The following is a 15,407-nucleotide window of genomic DNA, read 5'->3' on the forward strand; positions in this document are numbered from 1 at the left end:
CACAACACAGCAGCCAATCACCAGACAGGACACGACCGCTATGAAGCCAGAGGGCACCAGTTTTCCCGCTCTCTCGGGACCAAGCCTCTGAGACAGCCAGAGCTCGTGAGCTAGCTAGTGCAAACACCATGTGGTAGCTAGTAAGTCTGGTCAGGCTAGTGTCAGGTCTCCATTCAAGTCAGCATAGTGTCAACCCACAGTTGAACATGTATAATAGTTTAGATGTTAAATAAAATCATGTTGCATCTCATCACGTGTTGGAAGTCTGTCTCTCACTACACTGCATCAAGTGCAGTCTACAATCGACCCAGCCAGCCCAACCCATCATGGTTCCAGGTAGTGATGCTGAAAATTGACGGACCTACCTCGAGTGAATCAGCGTTGACCAGCAAACGTTCATCCGGTGACATGGAAAACGTCCGCCCTCCTCTGCACCTCCGCATCGCCGGCAATCTCGGTGCAAATTGGAAGATCTTCAAACAAAAGTTCTAACTCTATCTCGAAGCCACTAACCTCGAGGCCACATCGGATGCCAGGAAGATCGCACTATTTCTCTCCACAGCCGGGGACCACGCCATCCACATCTACAACTCCCTTACATTCGCTGGAGGCGAAGACGAGACGAAATTTAAAACAGTCCTGCTGAGGTTCGACAGCCACTGCGACATTGAGGTGAATGGACCAGGGCATCATATCAAAGGTCACAGAACCCACAGACTGGGTCAGCTCCATGGTCTGCGTCAAGAAGCCGTCAGTGGAGCATCGAATCTGCATCAACCCCAAAGATCTAAATCGCAACATCATGAGGGAACATTACCCGATACGAAAACGAGAAGTTTATTTTTTTTTTTAAATAATTTTTATTAAAGTTTTCACAAAATATCAGCAACAAAAATATAAAGTACAAAATGCAAAAAATGTAAAGGAAACTCAGTAACAAAAATAATAAATTAACACCCGCCCAAACACATAGCAAATATATACACCCAGACAAAACCTCCAATATATGGAAACAAAACTGAAATAAACCCCCCCCCCCCCCCCCCCCCGTTGTTGCTGCCACTGATCGTTGTCTACCGTTCTGCCAGAAAGTCTAGGAATGGTTGTCACCGCTTGAAAAACCCCTGTACCGACCCCCTCAAAGCAAATTTCACCCTTTCCAATTTGACAAACCCCGCCATGTCATTGATCCAGGCCTCAACGTTTGGGGGCCTCGCATCATAGAACAGCACAGAACAGGCCCTTCGGCCCTCGATGTTGTGCCGAGCAATGATCACCCTACTCAAACCCACGTATCCACCCTATACCCGTAACCCAACAACCCCCCCTTTTAACCTTACTTTTTAGGACACTACGGGCAATTTAGCATGGCCAATCCACCTAACCCGCACATCTTTGGACTGTGGGAGGAAACCGGAGCACCCGGAGGAAACCCACGCACACACGGGGAGGACGTGCAGACTCCGCACAGACAGTGACCCAGCCGGGAATCGAACCTGGGACCCTGGAGCTGTGAAGCATTTATGCTAACCACTATGCTACCGTGCTGCTCCTTCCACTGAAGAAGAATCCTCCACCGGGCTACCAGGGACGCAAAGGCCAGAATACTGGCCTCTTTCACCTCCTGCACTCCCAGCTCCTCTGCAGCCCCAAATATTGCGAACCCCCAGCCCGGTTTGACCCTGGACCCTACCACCCTCGGCACCGTCCTTGCTACGCCCTTCTAAAATTCCTCCAGTGCTGGGCATGCCCAGAACATTTGGGTGTGGTTTGCTGGGCTCCCTGAGCACGTAACACACAGGTCCTCGCCCCCAAAAAACCAGCTCATCCTTGTCCCGGTCATGTGTGCCCTATGCAACACCTTGAACTTTATGAGGCAGAGCCTCGCACACGAAGAGGAAGAGTTGGCTCTCCCTAGGGCATCTGCCCAAGTCCCCTGCTTGATCACCTCCCCATGCTCCTCCTCCCACTTACCTTTCAGCTCCTCCACAGAGGCCTCCTCCTCCTCCTGCATCACCTGGTATATTGCCGAGATCTTCCCCTCTTCAACCCACACCCCCAAGAGTACCCTATCCTGTACCATGCGTGGCGGCAGCAGCAGAAATCCCACCACTTGCCACCTAACAAACGCCCTTACCTGTAGGTACCTAAAGGCATTTCCCGGGGGGAGTCCGTACCTCTCCTCCAGCTCACCCAGGCTCGCGACCTTCCCATCCACGAATAGGTCCCCCAACCTCCTTATCCCTACCCTGTGCCACCCTGCAAACCCTCCATCTATCCTCCTCGGAACAAACCGATGGTTTCCCCGTATCGGGGTCCGCACCGAGGCCCCTAACTCCCCCCTGTGCCACCTTCACTGCCCCCAGATTTTGAGGGTAGCTACCACCACCAGGCTCGTGGTATACCTCGTTGCCAGCGCCTCCAGACTCGTATCCTCGCAAGATGCCGTTTCCAGCCTCTTCCATGCCGCCCCTCCCCCTCCAGCACCCACTTGCGCACCATCGCCACATTAGCAGCCCGGTAGTATCCAGAGATTGGGCAGCGCCAGCCCCCCCCCCCCCCCCCCCCAATACCTGCTCCGCTCCAGGAAGAACACGAGAAGAGTTGACCAGCGAGATGGCTCATGCCAAATTCTTTACGAAGCTGGACGCATCCAGTCGCAAGCTGTGCACATTCAACACCCCGTTCAGTCGCTACTGCTACAACCGGATGCCTCCGAGGTATTTCACCGCATCATGGAACAGATGATCGAGGGGGTGCGCGTGTCTGTTGACGATGTCATAATCTGATCCAAAACTCCTCAAGAACACATCTATTGCCTCAAGCAGGTATTCCACAGAATCTATGAGCATGGCCTCCGACTCAACAGGGCCAAGTGCTCGTTCAGTCAACCAGAATTCGTCGCCCGCCACAAAGACTAAACTTATAGACTGAACTTTTGCACAATTTTGTTACCTCGTCGTTTTGACCTCTGTAAATAACGTTTCCACCGTTTCATCTGCCCTATATCTGCACTAGCGACACCTTCCTATGTATATAAGATCATTTTAGCACATTCTGTATATAGTATATAGATAATACTATTTATTATCTGAACACAAACACTTTATTTTTTTTTTTAAAACGGGGGGGGGGATGTCATAATATACATCTATGTATATAATTGAGTGCAGACAGGCAGTGATTGACACACAGGATGACGAGTAAGCACACAGAACACAGCAGCCAATCACCAGACAGGACACGGCCACTATAAAGCCAGAGGGCACCAGTTTTCCCACTCTCTCGGGACCCAGCCTCTGAGACAGTCAGAGCTTGTGAGCATAGCCAGTGCAAACACCATGTGGTAGCTAGTAAGTCTGGTCAGGCTAGTGTCAGGTCTCCATTCAAGTCAGCATAGTGTCAACCCACAGTTGAACATGTATAATAGTTTAGATGTTAGTTAAAATCGTGTTGCATCTCAAGTGTTGGAAGTCTGTCTGTCGCTACACTGCATCAAGTCCACATTGACCCAGCCAGCCCAACACATCATTATGGGGATAAGGTAGGAGAGGGACCAGATAGAATGCTGGCTCAGGGCAATGCAGATTTGATGTGCTGATTAGCCTCCTGCATTGGTGAGATTTTTTCTGTGACACTCAAATCAACCAGAACAAACTAATCACAATGCAGGAGCTGTGTGACAGACCAAAATAGATATGGTTTCTTCCAGCGATTTAAACCATGTTTGGCAGATGATCTGGATTTATAAAGAAAAAACCTGAAATTGATGTTCAAATGTGATGACATTATTTCAGGGATAGCTGGTTCAATTAAACTAGTTCATGTGAGTGAATGGCTTCCTCCTTGTATTTTTCATGCCCTCCTCTACAGGAAGAACAGTATGATCATCTGGATTCAGCAGACATGGAGAAAGTGGGGAAGCATGTGCAAGAAGCAATGGAATGGATGAACAGCAAGATGAATTTGCAGAGCAAACAATCTCTAACACAAGCCCCTCTTGTAAAATGTGCAGATATCCGAGCCAAACTTAAGGTAGGAAAATCCTTCCAAGCTGTTCAATTAATTTACCATGGAAATTACCATATTGTTTGAGCTGATGTGCTTCCAGGCCCCTGGAGGCCTCTAAAATATAAGAACAGTTTGGTTACTGGGGAGAGAAGGAAAGAAAAGGACAAAACATTGTAATTTAGCCTCAATAGATTTGTTTTTTTTTCCTCTGGAACACACTGCTGATGTTCACATGGATGATGAAAGTAAATACATTGGGATGATGCTTGAGAACTTTTATTTTTGCATAATTATCTACTCTTTGTGATATTGTGTCTTGGAGATTGCAGTGTATATACAGCAAGTTTGCCTGTTACTTGGGTTACTTGTGGTTTCTGCTTAATGTGATTCAAATGAGATGTCTTCTGTATTTCCTTCCCTTAATCCTGAGAGCTAACATCCATCTATCTCTGGAATAAAGTGTTGGTTGTCATTTAATACTAGCTTCAAAAAATTGTTCCAATGGATGGACAAATCAAACTGGTGCCTTCGTGACTCCCGCCCAATATATTTGCCTTAGTAATATTATTGGCATTGTTGCCAGGAAAATGAATACATGACCTGATTGAAAGGCGAAACCAAACAGTATCTGAAGGGATAAAGCACTTTACAGGTACTCTAATGGTTTTGATTAGAGTAAGGAAAATATAATATATTTTGAAGGATGCTGTGATGACTGCGGTAAATTGGTAAAGAAATGTTGATGCTCAAACCCCCGAAATATGGCATCTTTGTGGAAGTAGATGTGCAGCTAATGTGTAGCTTTATGAAGCGTTTCCCAGGAAAGCATTGAAGGTGTAGCATTTTGAAACAAAAGGGAAAGTGCTGGAAAATCTCAGCAAGTCTGGCAGCATCTGTAGAGAGAGAAAAGAGCTAACGTTTCGAGTCCGATGACTTTGTCAAAGCATTTTGAAAGTTTGGAGCATTTCGATACATTTCGCAGACTTGGCTATTGTGAAGGATCAGATGTAAAATGGAGAAGGAAATTTGGTACAACAATAACCTTTACATTTATCTAGGGGAGGTGCAGTGTTATTGCCACTGGACTTGGGGCTGGTTTAGCTCACTCGGCTAAATCGCTGGCTTTTAAAGCAGACCAAGCAGGCCAGCAGCACGGTTCGATTCCTATACCAGCCTCCCCGGACAGGTGCCGGAATGTGGCGACTAGGGGCTTTTCACAGTAACTTCATTGAAGCCTACAATAAGCGATTTTCATTTTTCATTGTAAAGCAGAAACTCGGGGTAATGCTCGTGACACTGCAGATGGTGAAATTTGTATTCAATAAAAATATGGAATTAAAAATCTAATCATGACCATGAAACCAATACCCGCCTGGTTCACTAATGTCCTTTAGGGAAGGAAATCTGCCGTCCTTACCTGGTTTGACCTACATGTGACTCCAGGCCCACAGCATTGTGGCTGTCTCTTAACTGTCTCCTCAAGGGCAATTAGGGATGGGCAATAAATGCTGGTCCAGCCAGCGACCTCCATGCCCCATGAACGAATAAAAAATATATATATAGTTAAACACCCAAATTTGCTTCATAGGGGAGCCGTTTTAAAAAAAACTACATCAAACCATGTAAAGAGATATTGGGGTAAAAGATAAAAGCTCGGTCAAAGAGAGTTCTAAGAGAATCTGAAGTGGCAAATGGACAAAATGGGTCAATTACTGTTCTACGTTCCAAATAAATTTTTGAATGTGTCTACTGATGCATTGAGCACGCATGCCTTCCTACTTTTTTGTTATCATATGAAATAGAGCAGGAAATTCCAAGTGTTTCTAGATAATGGTGGGGGGGGGGGGGGTTGTTTCACATTCAGGAGTTGGTATCATCGGTGATTTATTTTTTTGCCCTACTTTTTTGTTAATAGTTTTCATTCTGTTTCAGGAATTGGTCAATCTTTGTAACCCCATTGTTAGCAAACCAAAGCCTAAAGTAGAACCTCCTAAAGAAGAGAAAGAGGCAGAAAAGAATGGACCAGTGAATGGACAACCAAGTGCCGATTCTGAGGGCTGTACACCTGCACCTGATGAGAGTGCCCCGAAAAATGCAGAACAGCACCAACAAACAGCACCAGAAATGGACATTGAGTAATGGTGCCAGTCACCTACCCAAACTGTTATGTAAAATTTAAAGTCATGGACTCTGCAGGGCAGCTTTTTTCACCTTTTTATGGTGAATAGAGTAACCTGTACCTGGTATTCTTGAATCTCTCTGGCAAATTTGGTAGTTTTTTTTTAAACCCCTTCCCTAACTGCAATGGGACAGGTATTAACCAATACAACTGGGGCTTGAATTAAATGTTTTTGTTACAAAAATAGTTTTGATTTTGTTTATGGCTTTGTTTCACTGAAAACCCTGATCTCTCCTCCCTCCTCCCCCTCTCGCAACTCCCCTTCTCCGCCCCAAAGGGTGGCGATTGCTGATAGTGCTGGACTTGGTTGTGTACCTTCCTAGCAAGCTTCTGCTGGTAATTAGAATGCTGGATAGCGATGTGCCTACCAGCATTCCGCTAAGTTGCTCATGTTCTGCTCGAGTGCCGTGTTGTTTTTGTTTTATTGGCTGGTTTTGATTGTTATTGACAGCTGTTAAATCAAAGCTACATGCCTTTTTTTCTAAGAATCCCAATCTTCAACAATTGCACGCATCATATTTTTCCCTTTAGAATGCTACCATCAGTTTCCACCTATTACATGTTACTTGTACAACAGTCAAATGTTGAAGTCAAAATTAGTTTGAATCAAATATTAAAGGGAGATTGTTTTAGGTTCAGTATTCTGAAAAACAACTAACTAAATCCTATGTTTGGGCAAGAGGATTGCTGCCTGTCCAAGTGTTGACAGTAGACATTGATTCACTTAGTGTGTATATAATATATTATATAATATATACACATATATACAATGTTTCTGTACAACAATGCTTTCAATTACCTTTCTTTGATCTGTACACTGGTTACGTCCCTTTACTTCCCATATTAAATTTAAATTGTTTGTTTGAATTTACTTGTGTCAGGTAATTTTTTTATGTTGGGTGTAAATACAGGTTTTGGATTAAGTGGAGAGAGAAGCTAATACAATACTACGTTGCATTCATATATTGTAATGTTGACTCTTGAACAGCAACTTGGGAACTGACTGCATGGTCAAGTTTCTATTGCAAAAAGTAGTCCATACATAAACACTACAGCCAAATTTATAATTCATTAAAGGGGAATGTCATCCTGCATTTTATTTAATTTGAGCAATCTATTACCTACCAAGTGTTCTGAATCGTGAATTCATGAGAACCAGATTGTGAAGTTTGTTACACCTATAGAATAATGGGCTGTTTTGAATAAAGTGTAAGGGAAATCATATTCAAAAGAGCAAGCACAGCACAGTGGCAAAGACGATGGTCTTTTTAAGCACTGAGGGAATACTACTGATTATTCTTGTAGTTATTTTGGGAGGGATAGTTTCTTTGACCAATTTTTCATTTCCTGTAGCTGGATCATTAAATTTTAAGTGTATTTTTCAGCTCCATGTTTCCAGGTATTTGCTTATACAAAAGTCCAGGCAGCACCTACGACAAGTTTCCCCAGAATGCACAGCACAAGGAAACAATACATGCTCCACTCTCACCCAAAGCAGTGTATTATTGCAACTTAGGTAGCTGCAAATAATTAACACATCACCAGAATAAAAATAAGTAGCTAAATTATCATTTTCTCCTTCTCGCCTAATTCCACTGTGTTGTTTTTCTGCGTGGAATGAGGGTTGGTATTCAGTGTCATTCAGCTTTGTCAGTTTTCATAATGTTGTAACTGGATGTGATCAGTCTGTCAGAGAAAACAATAAGTGGTCACGGCAGATGAAGGAATGTAAGGAGAGTAATGCTGCACGTTGAACAAATGTGGATATGCCGGTATGGTTTCTTACTGTAAAACAAAAAGCTCCCCTTCTCTGTACACTTACATTTAATCTCGAAACAGCCTTGTACACTATGTAGGTTACTTTACACCAGTACCACATATGATTAAATAGACCAGTTAGGATATCTATTTGCTCAGAAATTAGTCAAGTCTGTCCAGTTTCCAGTTCTTGTTGCTCAATTATTGCATACTGAGTTATGAAGCTGCACCTCAATATAACAGGTGATGGTAATTCATTAGAAGTCATAAAACTGTACAATTTCAAGAGCTCTGGTCTTGCAAACTGTCCATTGGCATACCATGTCAAGGCTTGCAAGTTGCTATTTCCACTGTATATTTATACTCATGCTATTTCACTGAACAGTGTGAAATACAATAAAAAGACATTGGGAAAAAAAATGTGTTGTTTTTTTAAAACAAAGGTGGTATATTTATGTGGGGTCTTCGGGTGGTTTCAAGTAGGTTTGGAGGATTATCTCCAGAAATCCAGTTACTCTTTCAAAGAAACTGGCTCAGTAAATAACTATGGTATACTCTTAAGCCATACAGACAAAAGTACTGTAGTTGACCTTGTGTCCCTGGGCTGGAGGTGGACAAAGCAAGCCAAATTCAAATATCCTACCTCTGACTCTTTCAATCTTTGCCTCCTTTTAACTGGGTTACATGTACAAAGGCAGGATGGACTTCACCTGGTGTCGAGTTGTCGGTCCTGGCCATCATTTTAGCCTGAATCTTTAATCTGACGCAGTCTCCAAAAAGGAGGGTATGGTTCTGATGCAGCACATCTGGAAAACATAGAATCCAGAGCGAGGTAGCCAATTGGATACAAAATTGGCTTGTCAACCAAAGCCAAAGGGTTGTTTTTCAAACTGGAGGCCTGTGACCAGATCTTGACTAATGGGCCAGTGGGCCGATGAAGCGGCAGATGGGAGTTTAATTTGGATAAATGTCAGGTGATGCATTTTGGTAGATCAAATCAGGGCAGGACCTCTTCAGTTAATGGTAGGGGGTTGGGAAAAGTTACTGAACAACAAGATCTAGGAGTACAGGTTCATAGCTCCTTGAAGGTGGAGTTGCAGGTGGACAGGGTGGTGAAGAAGGCATTCAGTATGCTATGTTTTATTGGTCAGAATATTGAATACAGGAGTTGGAATGTCTTGTTGAAGTTGTACAGGATGGCAAGACCACACATGGAATATGGTGTTCAGTCCTCATCACATTATAGGAAGAATATTGTTAAACTAGAAAGTGTGCAGAAGAGATTTAAGAAGATCCTACCAGCACTTGATAGTCTGAGTTATAAGGAGAGACTGGAAATTTTTTCCCTGGAGCGTAAGAGGCTTAGGGGTGATCTTATAGAGGTCCAGAAAATGAGGAGCATAAATAAGATAGCCAACACTTTTTCCCGCAAAGGTAGAGCAGTTTGGAACCAGAGGGCATGGGTTTAAGGGGAGAGACACAAAAGAGACCAGAGGGGAAATTTCTTCTCGCACAGGATGGTGAGCATCTGGAACAGGATGCCAGAGGCAGTGGTAGAGGTGGATACAATTGTCTTTTAAAAAGCAGTTAGTTACATGGGCAGCGTGAGAATAGAGCGATATGGGCCAGATGCAGGCAAGTGGGACTCGATTGGTGAAAGAAACTGGGTGGCATGGACAAGCTGGGTCAAAGGGCTTGTTTCCATGCTGTAAACATCTATGACTCTTGTCTATCTGGAGGGAGACTTGCTGCAATGTGGACCCATAGAGGGCCTTACTGCAAAATTTTAACGAATTTTTAAAAGTATATATCCATCTCTTTCAACTTCAAATTCCAGGAAAGTCTAATCCTATTTTAATCTTTTGTGCATTCCTTACATTTGCACTGACAACAAGCCTCTGAAGAAATGAAAGGTGGGGAAATGTGATCCTCAGCTTTCTGTCCCCACAACCCCAGGTCAATGGTCTCACATGAATAGGAAAATATCTTTGAGGCACAAAGAAGTTCTCCACGCTTATTAAAATAAGTCTTTATTGAAAAACAAACAATCATCTCCACACACTACTTTTGCTCGTATTGAAACCAAATGTTTTCAGAACACAAATCAAATATGTTAAGTTAAAATATAAAAGTTATAATCAAGTCAGTTGTTTGGAAACTCCCACCATCACCATAGGTTTTAATGAAACCCGTCATATATTGCACTGCATCAGTGAAAATCAATTCATTGGGCAAAACTAACAAGCCTAATTTAAATAAATTGAAACATAAATAATAGCAGGATAGCATTTTTTAAAAATCCAATACGGAGTAAGAGTGCAAAATGGTGTAAAATTTCACTTGGAGGGTCCTGGAATAAATTCACAATATAAAATTTTAACAAGTCTGAATTTATGTGGTTGGATTTTAATCTTTTGCTTTCTTCTATTTATTTTAAACATATAGCTTCCTTTACTTTCAGTGACTTTAAAGCAAAGTCAAGCCAAATTGAAACATTCAAAAGCATTTCTATCACAATGTATTGAACAATAAAGGCATTTAATGGTCTTCAAGCATGTTTTATATTTCACAAGCCCCTTGTACTTGAGTGCACCAATTTTCGCCACCCAGATACAGTAATGTAAAGAACAAAATGTCTTCGCTGCTACTGGTAAAAACTATCTTAAATCCTCAGTGCAGAACATGCTTAATTCCTAAAATGCATTAAAAAAAGGAGCGAAGCAGAAAGACAATGGGTTACTGTAGCAAACAAAAGGTAATGTTAAAGTTGAGTTTTGAAAAGTTTTTTAAAATTGTGAACCATTTTATAAAAGTTTTTTAAATATACTAACCTAGTAACTCAAACATTGCTAACATGGGAATTAGCCTTTCAAATAGTGAATGAACTAGATCAGCCCTACATTTGGGGTTAATAAAAAGTGCTGAACAATCTTGTTGCTGTAAAATATATTCCAAGCATTCCTTTCAATAATGGGTTGCACTCAGCTGTTACATAACTTCCTTATGGTTTAGGTATAAACGCAACATCTGGTTCTACTGACATCCAAGCTCAAAAGCCTCATCTCTATCATAACCAAACTACTACTCACTTTCTCAATCCATTTTCCCCAAAACTACCTAGTTTGTTTCTCCTACCGTCAAAATCCCAGTTCAGCGTTTTCCCAAGTAAGGGAACTAGTCTAGCAGCTCCTAATATAGAGAACTAAGCTGAAATGAAAACAACCCTCTTCTGTAAGTAAATAGCATCTTAAACAATGCTTGATTTAAATGAAGCCTAAATAATATCCTTTATAATGAACTGTCTATCTTGCATCAGAGAATGAATGCCCCCCCCCCCCCCCCCCAAAAAAAAGGGCACAGGACTCTGATGGAAGTGGGGCTGCCAATAACACAGCTATGAAAGCAATGGGATAGCCAGTCAGCCCATGGCAACAACATACCACATCAGAAGTCTCCACTTCCCAACAAGCCAGTTCCAATTGTTAGCACTCGTACACGGAGAGGTGTTAAATCAACACTTTGGTGACAATTCTGAATTTAGGTTCATACATAACGGAGAACCATGCAATGCATGTTACTGGAAAAAGCAGGGCCATCATGTCTTTTCACTACGCAGTGGTCTATCAGCTTTGCACATATCCAACTTAAAACCTCTAAGTCGATATGCTACAAAATATTGATTTCAGCACGAGTTGAAGGTCTGAACTTTTAAATACCGTACTTCTGGGAAATACTAAATTTAAAAAATCTAACTCTCCACCAAGTCTTTCTAAACAAAGAACTATAGCTCCTACACCAGAAATTAAGATGCATCAAACCAGAGCACTGCAAGTTTAAGCTTGCACGGTTTAGTAATTTTGTCTAAATGCGGAAATCAAAGAGAAGCAAGTAATTCCCATTGTTACAGAGATAACGTGAATCATTATCAATCTTGATCATTTTAAATCAAACAGATTGGGAATGGAGACACACTCTTTACATCATGCCATCTAGTGTATTGCCTGGATCTAAGAGATTGAGATACAACTTCGTTTATAAAGATTAGTTAAGAGAAAATAAATTTATGGGAGCATGCACTGATTTTCTTTTGTTAACCATAACACCAGAGTATAATCAAAGATCTACACCACAAGGAAATGGTAAATGATGCATGTATGATAGTGCACCCAAGTCTCCAGAACGTACTACAGCACTTTACAGCCAAATAATTACTTTTGTTCCCCCTCCCACCTTAGTTGGTAGCACACTTGCCTCCCAGTCAGAAGGTTGTGAGTTCAAGTCCTGCCTGTAGCTTAGGTACAGAAATCTAGGCTGAGGGAGTATTGCACTGAGGGGGGGTTCCTTTTCCAGAGATCTAAAACGAATCTCCGTTTGCCCTCTCGGGTGAACATGATTTCAAAGCAGCACCGCTCTCCCCACAGCTTTGGTTAATATTTATTCCTCAACCAACATCATTTAAAAATAAACAATTAGCCTGTCATTATCACACTGCTGTTTGTGACAGCTTGCTGTGCATGAATTGACTGCTGTGCTTCCTACTTTGAATGGGGAATACACCAAGTATTTCATTTGCAACAGTAGGTCACTTGTACGGGTATTGAGTGGCTGTGAACAGGGACACCAACCCCCATTTCCCTTCTCAGGCCCCCAGGAAGTTGATGGGTACGGAGTGGCTGCGAACAGGAATATTAGCCCCCCACTTCCCCCTCCCGGTTAAACGGGGAGCTACGAGAGACCGGTCGCCAAGGGATAATTCTTGTCACCTGGCTCGCTAGTGAGCCAAATGGAATCCCACTGCCAATAGGTGAAATTCCCACATTGGGCCCTTCCTGTCCCAACTTAACTGGAGACAGTTTTCCCCCCTTGCTGAAACTGGGAATTGGATACTTTTGCCCAATTCCGCATCCCACTTCCCACCCACCAGCCTGCCCACTCCAGTGAGCTCACTTAAATTCCACCTATACAGTGTTGAAGCTGTAGAAACTGAAAATGACGAGACAGTTATATAAACTGTAGGCTCTTCCCAGCCTTTTATCTGGCACAATGACCTGCTATTGCATCTGATAAAATGAATATGCAAAGTAGTCCAAAGAATCACTTTCTAGTCCACTTATGTCTGCATCAAATTGCAATTATTTTAGTGCGAGGTGGAAGGAAGAGAGACAGGATTGTTAAGTGACCTGTTAGTTAATGGAACTTACTTCAGGCAGAATCAATAAACTTCCGTCTCCCTAATGAATGTGACACGCACATTAGATCTAACGTAATTAAAAACTCCACTTGGGGTTTTAAATTAAACCAATAAAATTGAAAAGTAATTTGCTGGTGGATAACCCGAGCATTAGCCGAATAAAAGTCAATACTGAAGCCTTTCGTCTCGCACTTAAAGAAATTGAATAAAGTACTGTATGCAAAACAAGTTGCATACCACACTGGTTGCAGCTCAGAATTTAAATGTAGAAATGCAGGTAAAATGTAAATTTTTTAAAATAGCTGCCAGCGTTATTTTTCCAAACTACATCCGACGCACTAAGTTGCAACTTGCAGTGAAGAGGGCACTTCTGGTGCAGACTGAGAAAACCTTTAGTTAACCGTCAAGGCACTTTATCTGACAAACGTTGTTCCTTTTTGTGCATGAGGTATTAAGGTTCTGCAGGAGGGAAAGGAAGGAAAAGTATATTAGGATTTGTCCTTCCAAAATGATGGCTCATAAACCAAAATAGATCCATGTCCCCAGATATCTGAAGATTTTACAACATGGACCAGCCAAAGCATCTATATATTTCTGCAGACAAGCAATAGCATAGGATGCGCAGAAACAAGTGATTTAAGCTTAGAATAAAGCACTACTGGTTTAAAGGTCTTGTTTTAGATATTCTGGGAAAATCGGGGTAGGCAACAATGGCCACATCCCATGAAATAACAAAAACGATTATCAAAGATACTGCAACACTGATCAAAACACCTCAGGTTTAGAGACCAGTCAGCAGTTTAATCAGTGTAGTTCGACCTCACGTAATAATACAAAGAAAGTCAAGATGGTCAGCTTTCAGGCTGCTAAATGTGATAATGATGCCGGCGGCAGAAGGAGAGGCGGAGATTGTGGTGGCATTAGATGCGGAGAAGGCCTTTGATAGGGTTGAGTGGGGGTACTTGTGGGAGGTGTTAGAGAGGTTCGGGTTTGGGGAGGGGTTTATTAAATGGGTGAGGTTGCTGTACGAGGCCCCGATGGCGAGTGTAGCGACAAATGGGAGGAGGTCAGAGTACTTAGGGGCAGCAGGGTAGCATGGTGGTTAGCATAAATGCTTCACAGCTCCAGGGTCCCAGGTTCGATTCCCGGCTGGGTCACTGTCTGTGCGGAGTCTGCACGTCCTCCCCCTGTGTGCGTGGGTTTCCTCCGGGTGCTCCGGTTTCCTCCCACAGTCCAAAGATGTGCGGGTTAGGTGGATTGGCCATGCTAAATTGCCCGTAGTGTCCTAATAAAAGTAAGGTTAAGGGGGGGGGTTGTTGGGCTACGGGTATAGGGTGGATACATGGGTTTGAGTAGGGTGATCATGGCTCGGCACAACATTGAGGGCCGAAGGGCCTGTTCTGTGCTGTACTGTTCTATGTTCTACTTCAGGCTCTGCCGTGGGACGAGGCAGGGGTGCCCCCTGTCCCCCTTGCTTTTTGCGTTGGCAATTGAGCCTCTGGCCATGGCGCTCAGGGAGTCGGGGAGGTGGAGGGGTCTGGTGCGGGGTGGGGAGGAGTACAGAGTGTCGCTTTATGCAGATGACTTGCTGCTGTATGTTGCAGACCCGGTGGGGGAATGCCGGAGGTGATGGAGATTCTTGCTGAGTTTGGGAGTTTCTCAGGCTATAAGTTGAACCTGGGCAAGAGCGAGCTGTTTGTTGTACACCCGGGAGATCAGGAGGAGGAGATTGGTAGGCTCCCGCTAAAAAGGGCAGTGATGAGTTTTAGGTACCTGGGGGTTCAGGTGGCTAGGAGTTGGGGGACTTTGCATAAGCTTAATTTTACTAGGTTGGTGGAGCAGATGGAGGAGGAGTTTAAAAGGTGGGACATGCTGCCGCTGCCGTTGGCGGGTAGAGTACAGTCCGTTAAAATGACGGTGTTCCCGAGGTTTTTGTTTTTGTTTCAGTGCCTCCCCATCCTTATTCCGAGGGCCTTTTTTAGGAGGGTGAACAGCAGCATTACGGGATTTGTTTGGGCGCACGGGACTCCAAGGGTGAGGAGGGTCTTTTTCGAGTGGGGCAGGGATAGAGGGGGGCTGGCGCTACCCAACCTCTCTGGGTACTATTGGGCGGCTAATGTCTCAATGTACGCAAGTGGGTAATGGATGGGGAGGGGGTAGCATGGAACGGATGGAGATGGCGTCCTGTGGAGGCACGAGTCTGAAGGCACTGGTAACGGCGCCGTTGCCGCTCCCTCCAACGAGGTACACTACGATCCCGGTGGTGGC

At 43.5% G+C, this 15,407-nt stretch overlaps 2 protein-coding genes across 5 annotated transcripts in view; one reads left to right on the forward strand and one right to left on the reverse strand.

Moving 5' to 3' along the window:
- hspa4a (heat shock protein 4a) overlaps positions 1-8,368 on the forward strand; it is an 86,772-nt gene extending 78,404 nt beyond the window's left edge. Inside the window, exons 18-19 of the mRNA XM_038796005.1 lie at positions 3,874-4,035; positions 5,944-8,368. Of these exons, the coding sequence (XP_038651933.1) occupies positions 3,874-4,035; positions 5,944-6,150 (369 nt within the window). The 3' untranslated portion in view covers positions 6,151-8,368. The remainder of the gene's footprint in view (positions 1-3,873; positions 4,036-5,943) is intronic.
- A 1,593-nt stretch (positions 8,369-9,961) lies between these two features.
- ccng1 (cyclin G1) overlaps positions 9,962-15,407 on the reverse strand; it is a 53,279-nt gene continuing 47,833 nt past the window's right edge. For all 4 annotated transcript variants that reach the window (XM_038796021.1, XM_038796020.1, XM_038796019.1 and 1 more), the window contains exon 7: positions 9,962-13,598. In XM_038796021.1, the coding sequence (XP_038651949.1) occupies positions 13,591-13,598 (8 nt within the window). In that variant the 3' untranslated portion in view covers positions 9,962-13,590. The remainder of the gene's footprint in view (positions 13,599-15,407) is intronic.

The sequence above is a fragment of the Scyliorhinus canicula genome, chromosome 4 (genome assembly GCF_902713615.1).
Source record: "Scyliorhinus canicula chromosome 4, sScyCan1.1, whole genome shotgun sequence".
NCBI classification, from domain to species: domain Eukaryota; kingdom Metazoa; phylum Chordata; class Chondrichthyes; order Carcharhiniformes; family Scyliorhinidae; genus Scyliorhinus; species Scyliorhinus canicula.